The sequence below is a fragment of the Clarias gariepinus genome, chromosome 2, assembly GCF_024256425.1.
Source record: "Clarias gariepinus isolate MV-2021 ecotype Netherlands chromosome 2, CGAR_prim_01v2, whole genome shotgun sequence".
Lineage (NCBI taxonomy): Eukaryota > Metazoa > Chordata > Actinopteri > Siluriformes > Clariidae > Clarias > Clarias gariepinus.
Window position 1 is genome coordinate 23,009,001 of NC_071101.1, and position 19,443 is coordinate 23,028,443.

The 19,443-nt window shown below is 37.7% G+C and overlaps 1 protein-coding gene across 2 annotated transcripts in view; it reads right to left on the minus strand.

The window, feature by feature from the left end:
- Positions 1-274: 274 nt before the first annotated feature.
- Positions 275-19,443, minus strand: part of ano3 (anoctamin 3) — a 53,962-nt gene continuing 34,793 nt past the window's right edge. For both annotated transcript variants that reach the window (XM_053483329.1, XM_053483323.1), the window contains exons 11-26: positions 17,558-17,692; positions 17,296-17,392; positions 16,740-16,800; positions 12,599-12,681; positions 10,581-10,721; positions 10,008-10,172; positions 8,199-8,235; positions 7,853-7,964; positions 7,454-7,511; positions 6,921-7,018; positions 4,941-5,092; positions 3,808-3,960; positions 2,557-2,704; positions 2,173-2,262; positions 1,960-2,065; positions 275-1,871 (exon numbers count right to left, since the gene is read on the minus strand). In XM_053483329.1, coding sequence (XP_053339304.1) covers positions 1,689-1,871; positions 1,960-2,065; positions 2,173-2,262; positions 2,557-2,704; positions 3,808-3,960; positions 4,941-5,092; positions 6,921-7,018; positions 7,454-7,511; positions 7,853-7,964; positions 8,199-8,235; positions 10,008-10,172; positions 10,581-10,721; positions 12,599-12,681; positions 16,740-16,800; positions 17,296-17,392; positions 17,558-17,692 — 1,819 coding nt within the window. In that variant the 3' untranslated portion in view covers positions 275-1,688. The remainder of the gene's footprint in view (positions 1,872-1,959; positions 2,066-2,172; positions 2,263-2,556; positions 2,705-3,807; positions 3,961-4,940; positions 5,093-6,920; positions 7,019-7,453; positions 7,512-7,852; positions 7,965-8,198; positions 8,236-10,007; positions 10,173-10,580; positions 10,722-12,598; positions 12,682-16,739; positions 16,801-17,295; positions 17,393-17,557; positions 17,693-19,443) is intronic.

Here is a 19,443-nt window from a genome sequence, read left to right on the forward strand (position 1 = left end):
ATCAAATTAAACTCAACTTGGATAGTTCTGCAAAGAAGAGTGGGTAAATATTGCAAAGTTTAGGAGTGCAAAGCTTTGTGTGCCATTGAGAAGGTGATTAGCTTCACCTGTTTGAGTTTACAAGTCGCTTTTAGGAGAGGGGTGATCCAAATCAGGGATTGTTTTTTTTTTTTCTGAATTGTTGGTGTTGTATATTATATCTTCCACTTGGATGTTAAAACCTGTACTGAGTAAATACAGCTATATCAAAGATAGATTTTTTTGGAGTGGGTGATCATTTTTATACACACTCAACCATGTGCATGGGAGCCTGGGGCCTATAACAGGAAACTTAGGGCATAAAGCAGGGTACACACACAAACTCAATCCAAATACACTCGACATCTTTGAAGTACCCAGTGGAAACACACAGACGAGAGGTAAGATAGAAAGTGCCATCCATTGAGGTGTGAGGTGAGAAACCTAAGCACTAAACTGGCAGCTTTTCCAAACTGTTGTTAATTTAACATTTCACCAAATGCTACTAACTATTAGTGCTATGAACAATGTTTCATCATTTTCCTTATCAGATAATCATGACCAAGCCTTAATAAAATACCTCATAATTTACTCCTTTAATAAGAACCAGGTCTATGGAAAGCCACGTACCACTGTAGGCACAAACCACATTTAAAAAAAATCTGAATCTCCACTCAGCTCACAGCTAAACACAGTCCAAATCAGCCCACAACCAATACAGCACCAGGCATCAGCATATTAGCATACACTGAACGTATCCTATTGAAAGGTAAAGGACATAAGAAAAAACAAGTAATTTCAAATCAAATCATTTTCTACAAAAAATGTTATCATAAAAGTAAAACTAACCATTTTTTCGGATTTAGAATGTTAAATCTGCATGCTATATTAGGATGGTACCTAATGTTTCTATCAATTTGTTCTATGTTTGCATAAATTTAAATTATTATCCACACATTACCAGAAAAGCCACCTTTCTATGAAGAAAAATTGTGATAGCAAAAGAGAGAAAATTGTTCCTTGTTCCATGAAAAAAAGCATGAACATACAGTAAAGGCAAAACTTTGTCACTGAAAGAGAGATTTTAACAGAGTGTCATTGATAGTGGTTTGTTAGCTGCCAGAGAAAAAGAGAAAAAAGCGAGAGAGAAAAGAGAGAGAGAGAAAAGAGAGAAAGAGTGAGGAGCTATGGAGTGCAATGAAAGTATGTACATTGAAGACAAACTCCAAAGCCCTTCTTCTGCATAGTAAACAATACATTTGCATTCTGTTCCCTTTTAAAAAGCAAACAAACATACAAACTAAGGAGAGATAGTTCAGAGTAGAGCAAAGCCAGCAGTGGCAAAAGACAGCGGGAGAAAGAGCTCTTTGGTGCAGAGCAGGACTGTCCACTTAAGAGCAACTGTTCTTCAAAGAGCTTGAGCCGCACTAGCTTATTCAACAGCAAAGAAAACCAGCGGTCAAAGTGGGTAGCATGTGTTGAGGGTTTGGTCAGTAAAGCTTAGCCATCCAAAGCTGCGGCATGGACATGCATGCATGAGTAAATGCAAACATTTGCAGTTCCTGCGCGGTCGTCCACCGTGTCCGTGTTCACATGTGCTCTCGCGTAGGTTATTTCTTCATTGGTGTGCGCATGGATGTACATATGATATGTCCATCTGACAGGCGTCACTAAGGCCACTCATGGTGATAACGCTTGCCGTTTTTCTTCCTCTCCTTCTGTAGGTGCTCCAACTCTGCTTCATACATCATCTCTTGCATGAGGTACTTCTCCCTGCGCATGCGTTCACACAGGTCTTTAGGCATGTCTGGGATCAGATGAGCGATGAAAGTCTTAATGCCGAACACCAGGTGCTGATGGCGACAAGAACAGCACATCAACACATATAGACGGGGACATTGAATTTACAAAGTACTATTTTTTATTTTGTATTTGCCCCACCTCAAAGACAATAATGAAGGCCAGTCTGGCAGCGAGCACATGCCAGAACTGTAGCGTGAACTCATAGGGCTGTGAGCTCCACGGAGGGGCTCTGTAGTCCCGATATCTGCAGAAATCAACAGAAAGTCCAGGGCATTTACTCCAGGTATAGACATTAACGTATTCCAGTCTTTCATGTATACAAACACCACTTATCTACAGTACAGTACACACCTGCAGTATCGTGTTTCATACTGACTTCCGTTCTTTGGCTCTCCCATGTCAAATACAGACAGACTACTGTTCATATATCCTCTGAGGCATCTGCACACACATACACACACAGTCTCAAAAATGAGTTTACAACAATTTCAAAAGACAATCTCTTAATATCCTGAGGCCTGGATTCTACTGTTGTGTACAACGCAATTTCTCCTCACTGTTTATATTCATTACCACCTGATAACTATGAACTTATATGAAAGATCATTTGGATCTCAAGACATTAATGAGGATGACTAGAATCCTAGTTTAACCATATAGAAATCTTAACTTGAATATTACTTCTATACTTATAAAATGTTACATAGAGAAACATTTCCTAAGACATATCCTTACTGGTCATGCTGGTAGCCCTTGTCCACACAGGGCCCGTATTTGAAGGCATAGACAAACCGAGGAATATAGTCAGATGTGATGGCAATGACAAATGCGTTAGTAATGACAGCCACCACACCAATGCCCTCCAGGACACCATGCCAGATTCCTGAGCAGAGGGAAATGACTGGTCAAACTACTGTATTGGGCTAAATCTAACAAGAAAAATAAATAAAGAGCAAAAATGTAAAAACATAATAAACTTAAATATAATTTTCTGATAAAAATTTTGCAAAAGAATATTGTGCACAATTAATCCAATGAATGCTAATGATCGTAAAACATACACTGTATTATTATCATTATTAACAGTTAATACTTGGTAAAGTCCATCAGATTTTTATACCATCAAAATGAATAACAACTATTTTAAATTGTTATCTTTAGGCACTTTGCCTCCCTCATGTAATTTTTAAAGATCACATTCATTTATCTCCACTGAGTGATTTATTCCAGTTGAAGTTGCAGGGGATCACTGGGCTTGCAGCGGAATGTATCCCAGACAAGGTACTAGTCCATCACAGGGCACCATCCACGCACGCACACACACACACACCTTAGAGCTGAATTTAGAAGTAGCCAATACTCCCACCAAAGAATCATGAGGAAACATATAACATTTAACACTCCAGACAGACTGCAATCTGAGACATGAGACGACTCAATGTTTCCGAGTTTCCTCCAACTGTCCAAAACATATAGGTAAGTGGACCGAATAAACTAAATTGCCTCTAGGTGTGAAAATGTGTGCAAGGTGCCCTGCAATTAACTGATGTTTCATCGAGGGTAAATTCCCCTGCCTTGTGACCATCTGTTAGAAAATGATGCATCTGCTACAACCCTGACTAGTATAAAGCAACACTGAGGATGAATGAATTGATAAAACATTGACTATACATGAATGCAAAATCCAATCCGAACTGATGTAATAAAAGTAATTAATATGTGCCGTCTTGGATGTAATTATTTTTAAGGTTTACTGAACAGAAGTATAAAGTAATCATTTTCATCACCCTCACTAGCTAATATATGCCTAAATATTTTACTGATTACTGAAGCTAGTTAAAATATATATATACCAATGAATGATGCTTACAGTAAGGCAACTCACAACTGACAACAACCATAAAGTGTTGAATACGGACATGACAATAAAATGAAACACTGAACTTTTCTCATGCTTTAGTCATGAGCTTGACTGAATCAACTGACCGATATCAGTTGCTCTGGCTGGCATGGGTCTCCTCCACTGTGTGACAAATTTGTACGCGTCCAGTCTGATCTCGATGATGTTGTTAAGCAGAGCAAGCAGAGGAGCCAGGGGAAATGCTGCCACAAAGATGGTGGTGAAACCAAACTGGAGCACTGCAAAGAGTGATTAAGATATGAAAGTAGTACTGTCTGACTACTGGCATTCATTTATCAAGCTACATATGAACAATGTTTTTTTCAGAAATGGTTTGCAGGAACATTTTGTATTCAAGAAACCCCTATTTGCTTGGAAAACATTTGAATCCTACAAGCTCCTAAGTTTGGTAAATTTATATAAAAGGAGTCTCACTAATGTAAACCTACAGTACCATAAAATAGCTGCTGCATATAACAGATGCTTTTGAAACAGTTGCTTTGTATTAATCATATTAATTAAAAACTGTTAAATCCGCAGAAAAGGCATGGATTAGAGCCAGCACAATGACCGATAACTGACTGATACAGTACTGTATATCACATTCTGCAATGTGCACTGCACACTCCCTAATGTGCCGCATGACATAATCAGCAATCAGGACTTCATCAGGTTTGATTACTACACAGCCTGTCTTGCTTTTTAATTGTGGCATTATGGAGGGTGTGTTGTGGCACAAGAGGCCAAAGTGTGCAACAGGCTTTTTTTTTGGCATGGATATTAGTCAAAACAACTTTGCAAAACAACTGAAACAGAAGTAAAACACTCATTTTGATCTCTCTGTGAACTTTTTTGTATTTTAAAGTTTAGTGTGCATCACCAAATGCAAATAACCTGCGGTCACAGATAATTCATCAGTGTACAGTACCCCTAAACACAAAACAAATCAATTAACCCAAACCTTCTGTACATCTTACAGAAGCGCTTGCTTTGGTTTGGTCTAGAAAAACATTTACACACAGCTTTACTTAAAATTGATAAATTGTCCAATGTTTTAACAACCACCTCACAGTATTCATTAAAGAACACTGTAAATCTTAAACAACAAAGTATGTTTTGTTCATGAGTTTCCTAATGTTTTACTAAAGCTGTTAATAGCTTATTTATGAATGAAGGGTGTATGAAGCAGCAAAAAATCATGGTATTCAGCAACACTCACCCATCTCTAGGTACTCATCCACCAGGCCGTGGGCATTCATGGGCTGCAGGTTCCAGTCTTTGTCCCATTGAGGCAGCTGCTCTTTGCCTTCCACGTTATTCTGTTCTCCTGCTCGCCTCATCTTTCGCCGAGACCACCAGTTCTGTAACAATCTAAAGTAACAAAATAACGCATATAGAGATATCAACTAATAATTTTAAGGGTCACACATTTCCTTTATAACTGGCTGCTAACCACTTTAATATCCTCTTAACAGTTTCAGCTTTAGCTTTATTAGTTGCAAAATCCTTGGATCACAATATACTCTAACTACACATTTTTATTAATTCTGGAAATTTCTAAAATATATGTATACCATTTTATTACATGCTTAAAACAAGTGACCAGGTAGGCCAGTTATTTAAGGCATCAGTGAAAATAAACAATGACAGAAGAAAAAAACTATAGTTAGGATTTACCATCATGAACCAGGTCCTTTATTAGACAATAGAAGATTGAATATATTTGGATAACAGAATCTGAAAAAGACGCCATTTAATTTGAGTACTTTCTAAACATAGTAGTTTCTATATCCCATGTCTGGCAAGACACAGAAGGAGAGCAGTGCTGTAGTGTGACTATGTGATGATGTGGCCATTTGCTTCAGAACTGCAGCAGAAAGCAAAACTCATTCAACCATGAAACCTAGAACGGAAAATTCTCTGCCTGTCATACACACTGCTCCAAGCCACTTCAAACTAAACTCATTATTTAAAAGCAAAACAAAGCAAAAAATTAAGACAAGGAAAGGCATTTTATTTATTTAAGAACTGTAAAAGCAAAACAAAATATTACTCTTGCTAAATCTGGAGGTACAGAACGGTCAGTGAACACACACAGTAAGCATAAATAAAGCATATAAAGTAGATTAAAATGTAAAATTCATATAATGATGATTCTGACAGACATTGTGATTGCAATTTCCATCCATCCATCCATCCATCCATCTATCTAGAAACCCCTGTAGTCCAACTAGGAGGCCAATGGTGACCATTGTATGTAATTTCCATTTTTACAACTATGGTAGGACCTCCGGTCCAACACACCACAACATGGTGCTGCAGACTGTAATTTAGGCTACAATATTTAACTATCAATGTAACATTTAGGAATTTTATTATAATGTATCATGTACCAACCTATTTATATATTCTAAAAGCAAAGAGTTGCACTAGATCTCATTAAAGGAAGTTAACTTACAGTACTGTCCAAAAGTCTTGAGCCACACTTCATTTCTTTATATTAAATTCAATGATGTAGATTAATTTATGACAGGCTGCAAAGTGCCCAAAGATACAATTTAAAAGCTGGTTCTTTATTTAGAAACCTCAGCAGCAACCTCATTTCCCCCCTGTCTGTCAGCATCACTGGATTACTAATCACCGTCCTGATCGTAGGCCATCAAATGCACCGGTTTCTTTATGTTTTTTTATGCTTTAAAGATTCATAGGTTACTGTGTGGCATAACAAATAAAAACCTTTCCTCTGAAACCTCTTCAGGTACAGGGACTGGACTGAAAATGAGAGACTCTCTTTCACAACACGGCCACCATGACCTTCGCTAAGTATTATATGACAGCATCTGTGATCTCTTCGATATTTTCTCATTTAGCATGATTCCTGCAAGTGCTTCATATTAATTGTTTATATAAATATTCAAAAAGCACCAAATTAGCCTTTGCTGGTCACCAAAAGCACACGTACACACCACTAGTTTAAAACACACAATGGACAGATAAATGAGATTTTTTCATGAATAAATAAGGCTGATACTTCAGGCAAAACTCCACATGAATTACTGACTATGCATACATTAACTTCAATAAACTGCACCTTTTTGTGATTAGATAATTACAGTGCATGGGTTCATACTGTGATTTCAATGTGATTAATTGTGCAGCACTAATATAAAAAAAAGTCTGTACTCAACACAATACTTACGGGTAGCCCAGTTCCATGAAGTTGTTCCAAATCTGTTTTAACACCATGATAACTCCCATTTGCAAGCATAAATCAATCAGACAGCCACTAGGATGACACTGAAAAATGAAAAACAGAGTGAACAGAATATACACATTCTGTCATGTAACAAGGCTGCAGTAAATCATTACCAGGGATTTTACAGTAGGCTGCTAATTTCTGAAACGATAACATAATTATTTATGATTTTGGAAAGTTCACTAGGTTGCCATAAAATCATTTAGGCCCGAGGAGATTCATGGCAATTACACTGAGCCTAAGCAAAAAGCTGCTGCTGGGTAAAATCCATATGAGAAGGCCATTATCTTTTGTTGATGGGAGCTCTCTTTCATTTATGTTCATTATGGAGGAGCCTGATTCAATAATGTGCATCAGCATTCCCATCAAACAACCAGCACTGGGCCGACAGTGATGCAGTGGTGTTACGTGAGGACGCCGATAGTGCTGCAGCGTGGGAGAACTATTGCAGCCAGTCTCAACTCATTCTTACTCACCTCCTCCATTCTCCAGCGGTTAAACAGCTTATTATAATCTCCGGGCCTGCCTGCAAACCTGTGAGAACACACACAAACATATCTCTGAAATTTAATTAGCTATGCTGCAATAACATTCTATGATAATGAAAAAGAAAAAAAAAATGCTTTTAGATTTGACAGAGAAACAAAATGCTATATGATAAAAGTGAAGAAACAGGAAAGTTTAACTGCGCAGCATCTTTGTAATCTCTATATTTGTTTTTTAATATAGAAATGAAAAAAAAGTGTGAACACTAATAAAAAGGTTAAATAAACAGCTCACTATTTACAGAGAATCATTCCAAGTTTACTGGAATGTGGCAAATGCTGACAAACACTTCAAATAAACCTGGTGGTAGGGATTCACTATTTAATCACCTTCCTAGGAAGAAAGCAATGTAGAAGGTGGAGCTGTTCAGGTTGACAAACTGGAAAAGAAACATCTTGAGGGCAAAGCTGTTCTCCCATTCGGACTCGGTCCGTGGGTGTTCTGAAACACAAACCAGAGGACCATGACTTGCAGGACCAACACTTGCAGTTTTTTTTAGCTGGCATGTGCAAGACATTAGAGAAACCCCCACCCTAGGACAGGATCTGAGGCTAAAATCAACACATCTGAGTGAAAATGCCTTTCAGGAATCCAAGCCCTCCCCTCCTTTTTAACTTTGAGGATTAACATTCCATTTCAAAGAAAGCCTTAAACACAATGATATTTAAAACTCACCTAGATTTGTTAACAGATAGGCCACTTTCTCATAGACCTGCCAAAAGCACAGAGAATTTGTTTAAAACCATTAGAAAAAATTACTTTGGAAAAATACATCAATTAGATCTGATGGAAAAATCCACATCCCAAGAAATAGTAGCAATAAATTACACTCTCACAGCTAAGTATAAAAGTTTGCAAGTTTGCATACCCTTAGGACCAGCAAAAAGTAAAGAAATTGAATATGAAACAAAAGACAATTTAATGTAAAATGTCTTACAGATGTTACTTTGTCATTAGTGTATTTTTCTTGGATTATTCACCTGTTTCAGGATACCTCTAATTTTTACATTTCAGGATTATATACTTGTATTATATAATTAAATTTTATATAATTATATCTTGTCAAACTATATTTACTCTTTTCTAAGACTAAGTAAGACTTTTCTTTTCAATTATCAGATATGCAAACTTCCAAACAACTGTATTTCTTCATTGTGAGTAGCTGCCTGGAAAACATAACATGAATTATAATATAAATGTTTATTTATACACCGATCAGCCATGAAATTAACACCACATAACATTAACACATTACCACTGATTATCAAATATATAACAGTAAAATGGCGAGACGATCATGGCCACTCAAAGCTCTTTTATGCCCACAGGGACCAAAGGCCAATCCGTCCAATCTGATCACACAGAAAAGACAAAGCAGCACAACTCACTAATAAAAAAGTATATGCTGGCTTCAATAGAAAGGCAGGATTCAGCAGGCAAACAGTTCAAGGCCATTGATTTAGTGCCCATGGGATGTGCCAGACAAACAAGTTTGCAAACCATAGCACCCAAAGGGTTCACTGACAACGTCCTATTGCCAGACACCACAGCACACCACCAGAAGTTTTATGGAGTCATGCACTAAGGGGCCTACACAATATTAAGCCTAATGTTTTGCAGTGTAATATTATGGCTAATCGGTGTATAAAGTACTTTGTGAAAGAGTCTTGCAAACAGCTTGTGGAAATTACAACAATTACCACAATAGGGAGTAAACTATATTATAATAATGTATTTTAAAAAACAACAACAACAAAAAAAAAACATAATAGCATTCTTCACCAGCATTTCTATCTCTTCTGTTATGTTTTGTTTGTATTTGTATTTTTTTTACGAAAATTAGCTGATAGGTGGTCATAGACAGTCGGTATGGTGGCTTAGTGGTTAGCACTGTCGCCCTTCACCACCAGGGTCCGGGTACGATTCCTACATCGGGTCTGTGTGCATGGTGTTAGTATGTTCGCCCTGTGCTTGGTGGGTTTTCTCCCGCAGTACAAAGACATGCAGATTAGGCTAATTTGTGCTCCCAAATTGCCTGTAGTTAGTGAATGAGTGTGTGTATGCGATGGACTGGCACCATGTCCAGAATGTACCCTGCCTTGTGCCCTAAGTCTCCTGTGATAAGCTTCAGATCACTCCAACCCTGTATACAAGATAAAGCGTTTCAGATGATAAGTGAGCGAGTGTGTGGTTACAGGCATATTAAGAATGTTGCCTGTCTAATATGATTTGTTATTTTATAAAATACAATTTTTTTTAATGTTTTTCTTTTGGAACACATTAACACAGAAACACTGGTCTCATCACAATAGGAATTTAAGAAAAAACATAAATTAAAAAATCTAAGGTGGCTGAGACTTTTGCACAACACTATATATAATTCATTATATACATATACATATATATATATATATATATATATATATATATATATATATTATTGTCAGCTGTGTGGCATTGCAAAAGTAGAGAACGGAGGCTGACCACATTGAGAGACATAATAATCATGAAGTTGATGCAGACTCCAGTGCCAGAGGTGGCAAACTGCCAGTTCTTCTTTACAAACTCCCACTGGAAGGAGGCGAACTTCTCCATGGCAATGAGCCGAAAAACCACCACAGCAAACACTGCCGTCAGCACCAGGGAGATCTGTGGAGACAATTAGGTGGTGAAATTTATTGCATTAATATGAGTAGAACACTGTAGAACAACGTAAGGGTGGGAAATGTACTCGAGGCTTAAATCATAAATTTATGGGACGCCAAATGAACCTTTGTTTTCTTTGAGCAGCCTCCTGTACCACATACAATGGCCAGCAGGGGGAGACAGTGATCCGTGGCATTTTAAACATTACTGGTAAAGTTCTCAAGGGTGGTGTGGTCAACTAGGAACTGTAGTTTCATACCACACCAGTTATAAGAATATAATTTGGTGTGTTAGATGGTATCAAGATATTATATATGTCTTTTGTGCAAATGCTAAATATAAAACATAGTTAATGTTAATAAAAAGTCTGTATTCTTCTGAAAGGATTCTTTGACTGTAAAAATGGCTTACCATGAAGAAGATTCCTGACACAGAGACCATGAGGCGACTGAGTTTGTCACTGAATGGCTGGAAAGGTTCTGGTTTGCCTGAGATAGGGTTCACTCTCTCCTTCCGCGAGTACTTTGCTTCAAACTGGGGCCGCAGTTCTTCCTTCTCAACACAGGCATGTTATAAATAAAGATATTGTCCTCAAGACTTTCTTCTATCCATACCAAATACATAATGCATGATTATTCTATGCACGGATATCTGCCATCATCATTTGTTTTCACTGGATCTGGTAAACCTGCCCCAGGAAGACAGAGTTAATGATGACAAGGCTCTTATGTCATTCGTATAAGAAGCCTTTTTCCTGCGTAGTCAACAACTGGCTCTAAATTATTTGCTAAGAAGCTCAATCAGCAATAAATGACAATAAATCATCTTTGGAAAAACCGACAACCAAGGAGAATCTGTCTCTAGTAAAAACAGTGCAGATAAGTCTGAACCATAGACATACATATGACAGACCTAGATGACTGATAATATCATTATGCACAGAGCATTATAGAGCCAAATGTCTGCTGTATTGCTAATCTACTGCCTCTGCACAGTATAACACAAAGTTGCTTATGGACAAAATGTAAAAGCGCACTTTTTTTGCAGCAAGATATTTTATGCATAAACATTTTATTTTATTGCTTTAATGCTACTGACAGACATACAATACCATTCAAAAGTTTGGGGTCACTTTCTAACTCCAAGATCGTTTCTGATTTTTCTTTCTTTCTACATTGTAAAGGAATGCTAAAGGCGTCTAAAAAATACAATAATCTCCTTTAAACAGTTAATGTTGAGATGTATCTGCTACTTATGTTCTATAGACTTCATAACGCTTCTAATCTGAGGTGCTGTTATTGGTCATTTTTCAGGCTGATAACTCTAAATGAACTTCTCGTCTGCGGCAGAGGTAGGTTTTGGTCTCGCCCTCCTGGGATGGCCTTCACGAGAGCCAGTTTCATTATGGTGCTTGATGGATTTTGCAAATGCACTTGACAATACTGTTCTTGCAAGAACTATTACAGAAAGGCTGACCTCTGTGTCTTAAAATAACAACTGTTGTTTTTACGTAATTACCTAATCCCATATGTGTTATTTTATAGTTTTGAAATCCCCAGTATTGTTGTAAAATGTAAAAAATAAATCACTAAACAAAAACAAGGACATTTTGAAGTGACTCAAAACTTTTAAACGGTAGTGTAAATACTAGTTAGTAATGAAAGTTGTCTAACTAAATATTAGCTTGTTACATTAACTTGGTATATTATGTAATTTATATGACAAACCTTGGTTAAAGAAAAAGTACAACTTGAGAAATGTCACCTTTACAGGCAGTGTATTTAAGAGTGTAAAATATTAAAGTGATTTACAAGGTGACATGATATTATACAATAGAAATACAGTACGTTTGATCTTTTAAATTATATATATATATATATATATATATATTATTATTATTATTATAAATAATAAAATAACTTGCTAAAATACATTTATACTGTACATACTCTGAGCCGTGACGATGTCTAATATGTATAAATCTATGGTCTGACCTTGGACACTGATTATGCATGAAATTATGTTTTTCAGTAACACTACAGTTTAGGTCCAACAGTACACAACATTGAGCATATCTGATAATTTGACATGCAATACCTAAATGATTAATGTATGGTAACCTCAGCAAACAGCACAGCATGCAGTGAGCATGACATGATATTGATAGGAAGCACACTCACTGAACACACCATGACACAGGATTTACACTAAAGGAAACACAACAAACAGCACACATATTGGCCAAATATTTAAATACACTTATTTAATGTTGATACGTTATTGTCAGATAACTCAGAAAAGTGTGTGTTCCTAAAAATGATTACTGGTAAAGTGGAAAAGGATGAAAGTATGCCTGTCTTGTACAAGGCTTCGTAAATAAACAGAGAACCTGGGTCTGTGGCGACAGCTGTGTTTTAGATGAGTCTCACCTCTTCCTCCTCCCAGTCAATTAAATCCCAGTCATAGGTCAGTTCTGCTCTCCTTCTTTTCCAGAATTCAAGGAAGACTGTTGCTGTAGAAGCAAAAAACAGGATTCCAATCCATAAAGACATATAATGTAAAGTGAACCCAGCAATGTATTTCTTAATTCAACTCAACTAATTTCTTTAAAACCTGTTACAGAGGAGCAGACATTTGGTGTTTGTGTATTCCAGCTATATAGCAAAATACCAGCTATAAATATTTTTTTTTATTAGATTAAATGAACCCATAGTCTTTAATAATGCTTAAATAATTACAACACGTACCAAAATATAAAGTACTAAAACTTGCTCATGTGTGTTTGTCAACAGGGCGTAGCTCCAGACAGGAAAAAGTATTCATAGTTGAGTATTAATTCCTCTCATACAGAAGTGGTCGTGAACGTGAAACGAGTTTAAAAAAAGCTGGAAGAACAATTCCTTCCCATACCCTTTCACCCAATCTTAAACCACCTGATACCTACTTGTTGGAAATGTTAAAAGAGAGTGTGTTTAATTGTGAAGATATGCCAAAAACTGTGCTTGCATAAGCGAGCAAATTGTCCTCTTTTGCAGGAGTCAGGAGTTGAGAATCTGCGTGAAAAATATGAACATTGTCTACATACTTTGTATACACTGACATTCTTTGAACACTTACATTACACATACCATGGTAAATCAACTTGCTTATAGTGTGTATGTTAGATTCTTTCAGGAGAAATAAACTTACAGATGACAACAAGGTAATATTGTTTGTCTTTTCATTTAAGTACTGTATATTTTGGCGCATACTGCGGCATGGTGGCTTAGTGGTTAGCACTGTCGCCTTGCAACTCCAGGATTGGGGTTCGACTCATGCCTTGGGTGTGTATATATGGAGTTGTTTTCCATATGCATGGTTGGTTTCCTCTGGGTACTCCAGTTTCTTACCACAGTCAAAAGACATGCAGGTTAGGCTAATTGGCATTCCCAAATTGGGCGTCGTGTGTGAACGACAATCGGGCGTTGAGCTGTCAACCCGATCCCTTAAGTAACTGATATAGAAACAACAGAAATTTCTGCAGGGTGGAGATTATCCATCAGCCGATGTGTCGGATGGCATGGGGATGAACCAAATTACCCTAAAATATACTGCTCACCACTGGGGCTCCATGATTTAATCAACAAATCACACTGTGATTATTTAAACTGCGAACTAGCCGAACAGCAAATAACGACACAAATGATCACATTAAGAGGATGTCTGCCGGCATTTATTTATTAACTTAATGCACAGGTCCATACTGCAATTTCGATCTCTATTCAATTAGCTGCGCTGCACTAACCACAGTACAATTTTAAACAGCCACAAAGCCTGTCTATGTCGGTATTTAAGTAGGTGTTAAAAGATATTGTACAACTTTATATTGTTTATTCCATTAATGTTGAAGGTGTTCAAAAAAGCATTAAGAAATTGTAGCAATTATTATCCTAAGCTCTTGAGCTTTTTCCAGCTCTCCCACAAAAAAAAAAAAAAACACCTTCTCCTTTTTTAGGCTCCACACATCTTTGTAATTTGTAATACAAAGGATGGTATCTTGGACATCCAGGCTAAAAAACACTTCCTACTCTCAAGCTGTCAGTTTTCTCTCACCTGCACACCCTGTCTTCACTAGCTTCCTGCATAGAAACCCACACTGGACTTCTACATACAACACCAAACTGTGAGGCTGTATTACACACCCACACACTGCGAAACAGGAGCCAGCTCGTGCTCAGTGCGTTATACAATATTGCAGAACCACATCATCTGTACTAGTGATTATGTCACTTTTGACACTTTATAAACTGGACAATCCTTAGACTTATTGTAACGTCTCTTGCACTTGTTGATATTTAAAACGCTATTCTTCCATACGCTGTATACTGTTCAAAACTCTTTTCTCCTTTTTGCCAACAAATGCCGTACACTGTGTTTTGATGTACAGTATACCACAGCTCGAGGGGAACTCGTATGTATGAGCTGCATACATTGTCCTGTTTCTCATAGAAAAATGGTGCCATTTGTCAATTCAGCAGCTTTTAAATATTCCATTACTCTGATTCATGCCTTTAATTTATTTATTTATAGTTTAATACATTTTCATCTTCAAAGGCTACCAATAGTGGCACAACTGGTAGCACTGCTGTTTCACAGGTCCAGAACTTCTGGTTAAATCCTAACTTCAGGTTATTGTCTGTGTGTGAGTTTGCATGTTCAGAATACATGGGCTCAACCAAGTTCTCTGGGTGTCCCCCTGTCTCCCAAAACATGCTGGTAAATGCACTGTTTAGGTGTAAATGAACATGTGAATCTGTGTGTGCATGGTGCTCTGAGATGGACAAAACACCAGTTGAGGAAATACCCTTTAAAAGAATAATGTTTATCCCTTCAGTACAGTTTCAGAAGTTTGTGGAGTTAATGCCAAGACACACTGCAGTTGTACTGACAGCTCATGATGGTTCAAAACTTACTAAGACCCATTTAATGGAATACTACAGTGGAACTTTGGTTTGCAAGTAATTCGGTCTGCAAGATGAACTAAATTTAAAAATAAATTTGAACTTAATAATCGAGCAAGGGCTTGATATACGAGAAGTAGGCATGCTTTGTCTGCCGAGTGTCACATGATCACAACTGAGCCAATGGTTCTTCTGTCTTCCATGCTCAGTCTCAGTGCGTGCACGTTACTCATATAGTCAACATCAGTGTGCACTTGTACTGTTTATTATAAAATTGTGACCACATGTGTACGCGCACGCGTAAAGCAAAACCAACTGTCATCACAGAGGTTTGTTATTGAAGATCCAATTTCCAGAGTCATTGATTCTATTAATGTGTGTGTGTATGTGTGTGTGTGTGTGTGTATGTATGTGCTTGTGTGTATCGGTCATTAGAGAGGTTGCTTGTTAAAGAAGATTCCTGACAGAGCAGTGTTTCCATTAGTGTATGTTTTTGCGTGTGTAAAGTGCTGTCCTAAACAATAGCCTCCTCCCTATCACCTCCTTTCCTCTCTCGTCTTACTTCAGCCATGATTCTTTTTAAATGTAAAGTGCAGGATAATTTGTTTTATTTTTATTCTGTATTTTGTATCAATAATTTTTATTAAAATATCTTTGGGTTGTGAAACAAATCATTAGAGTTTTAATTATTTCTTATGGAGAAATTCACTTTGATATATGACTGATGTGATATACAAGCACACTTCCGGAATAAATTATGCTTGCAATTCAAGATTTAACTGTATATAATAACTATTGTATGTACAGATAGATATTTTTCCACTTCTTGAGCCAGGAAGTATTTTCTAGTATACTGTAGTATGGTTTCAATCTGTTTTTTTAAACAAAGTTTTAAACTGGAGTTTTAAAAATGATATTATCCCATATAAACGAAAAATACCATGTATAATATAAAAAGATTCAACCTAATATGTATTCAAACACATTGACATACTGTAGAGTCCCATTCTGTAATACAATAATTATTGATGTGACAGACATATCAAGAACATGATCATGGCAGTGTTGGCTCCATAGAGCTTAAATTAATTTCAATCAAGAAGAGTTAGACAGAGTGTGAAAGAGAAGTACAGAATGCAAAGGGCACTGGCCTGCGGGTTTTCACAGTTCCCTACACAGATGCCCAAAGAGAGAGCCAAGTTTTATACACTGACAGCTTCGCAATACTTCAGGTGTTTTTTTCCCTTTCTTAACTGAGCAGCTTGCTTTTTTCTCCAAGGAAGTGATTCATTAGCATTAGCCAGACAATTACACTTTATACCGCATCAACAATTAGATGATGCACAACAGTGGGGGGATTCTGGCATTAAGCCCTCGATTGATTTATCCACTTATACCAGAGGTGATGAACCGTTAAAATCTCGCTGATTTCTAACTTAAGCTTCTGTTACCTATACTATTTTAATTACAAACACAAAAACATACTATTACTGCTGAGAAACTAAAAAAGAAATCAACTGCGAGTTGATCCAATCAAGTGTGACAAAGCAGGAAATGAATGCCGTACATCAATCAATGTTAATGGTGGAAGGTTTTTTTTTTTTTTTTTTGGACAGCTAGTTCAACTCACCCCATATTGCCATGAAAATGGCAAAGAAGACTGTGCCACCATTATCAAACAGATGAGTCACCTATAGGTGAAATAAAAATAAAATAATGAATGTCATGAATCACGGTGACTCAATATACACTCAATATAGTACTACTGGTGTACAGTAAATAGATGTTACACTTTAGTCTCTATAGGTTTTTTGGCAACTAATTAAACAGTAATGAATACTCCCAGATTATCTCATAGGCACACTGAGACCTGGACACGAGGGAATAGACTATAGAAAGAATTCAAGTACAATCTTCAGTGGCTTTCACCTACTTAACATCAGGGGAAATCCACTGTAAATATTATGCAAAATTATTTTAATTATCTAATATATACACACAAACACACACAAAAAAAACTAACAAAAGTCATAACTCCTGTAATATGTTTATAACAACCAATGCTGTTTAATCTGTCTCAGAGCTATTCACATTTACAACACAACACACTGTTATATTTGGTTATATATTAGATTTCATACACTTCATAAATGATATATCGCCAGTGTTATGACTATTATGAATACCTTTGCATAGACACAGCTGTCACTGAGTTTCCAGGCGCTGCAGTTTACTTCACACATGGGGCACATGATGGTGGTGTTGGCCTCACAGATCTCTTTACTGTAAATACATCATCACATACTGTATGTAAATGGTTTACTAGCCTCTGAGGTAGGGCTCTCTAGAAACAAGACACATTTTAATGAAGGAAAGTTAAACCCAAATGCTGGTCATAGTGATTAGTGGTAGGGGGCAGGATTGATGACAGGGTCTGGATGGACTGACCTTACTTGGCTGGAGTCCATGGTGAAGAGGCCATAGAGGAAGACAAAAAGACCAACCAATGCTGCTGGAATCAACATTCCTGTGTACCATCCCAGCCATGCAAAATACAGGCCAATCTTTTCCCCAAAGTACCGCCTGTGTGTGAGAGAAGGGGGGGGGGGGGGTATATAAAGTAGATATATAAAGGTAAATTTGAAAAATCCAACCTAGTGATTCAAAGGGTAAGGAGGTAAAGCACATTTTTTTAAAGGTAATTGTTGTGCTTGCAAGGTGGCACAAGTATCTGGCTAGCTGTTTTTGCTTGTTTGTGCCTGTGTTAGCCTTCACCCTCCCCACTTGGAAACGGATACATGAAAAAAGGCTGGTGGGTGTGAACAGGTAGATGAGCAAAATGATTATTCAACATATACCTAAAAATAACTAGTAATTGATAATGCCATAGGCGGCATGGTGCCTAAATGGTTCGCTCACATGTTCTTCCCGTGCTTTGTGGGTCTCATACGATACCCTGGTTTCCTTCCAGAAAACATGCCCAAATTGCCCATGGTGTGTGCATGATCATGTGAGTGGTTATGTTTGTGTGCCCTGCGATGGATTGGCGCCCCATGACCTAAGGCTCTGCGATAGGCTCCAGGCCCCTGCGACTCTGAATACACAATATGATGAGGAAGAGTGAGCGAGTGAATGGCGAATGGGAGAATGCCATAGGTGGCACTGTGGCCTTGCACCTCCAGGTTTAATTCCCACTTCAGAGCTGTGTGTGTGTAGTTTGCATGTTCACCTATGCTTGGTGGCTTAGTTTCTTCCAGGTACTCCAGTGTCCCTTCACACTTTAAAGCCATGCAGTTTAGGCATTCTCAGATTGCCCATAGCATGTGTGTGTGTGTGTGTGAGCTCTGTGATGGATTGGTACCCTGACCAGTATTTACCCCACCTCATGCCCCAAATCTCCTGGGATAGACTCCAGGCCCCTGCGACCCTGTACAGAATAAGTAGTATAAAAGATGAATGAATCAATGAATCAATGAATGATAATGTCATTTTAAAGTATGTCTTCTTGGTGTAAAATGCTACCTAGTTATTTTTTCCACCCTAGTTATTGTGACTAATTTCACCAAGCTTAACTACTACATTAATACAAACTACACAGTTACTCATTAAGATTTGTGTATCAATTATACACTGCGTTCCAAATTATTATGTAAAAGTGTTTAGGAGTGATAAGGTAAGGATTTTTTTGTTTGTCAGTTGAACTCATGGATGGTGATGTGTGACGGGGCTCTTTATATCACTGAAAGCAATTGCAGACACCTGTGCTAATTAGTTTGGCAGGTGTGTCCAATTAAAGGCAACACTACTTAAAAAGGCTGTCCCACATTATTAAGCAGCCTACATTTTTAACCAAAATGGGAAAGGAAAAGGATGTCGGCTGCTGAGAAGCAACAAATTGTTGAGTGTTTAGGTCAAGGCAAGAGAACAATCAACATTGCCAAGACACTTCATCGCGATCATCGCACAATCAAGAAGTATGTAGCTGATCCAGAGCACACATGTGTGCGTGCTGATAAGGAAAGATTGAGGACTTTTTTCAACAGGCAGTTACATCGGGTTAAAAGAGCAGCTGCAAAAATGCCTTGTCTTAGCAGCAGACAAGTTTTAGAAGCTGCTGGTGCCTCCAACGTGCCCCGAACAACAAGATGCAGGGTCCTCCAGAGGTTTGCAGCTGTGCGTAAGCCATCCTTTCGACCTCCCCGATCCACTGCACACAGGCAGAAACGGCTCCAGTGGGCCAAACAATACATGAAGACTGACTTCAAAACTGTTTTGGTTACCGATGAGTGCCGTGCAACCCTCGATAGTCCAGATGGATGGAGTGGTGGATGGCT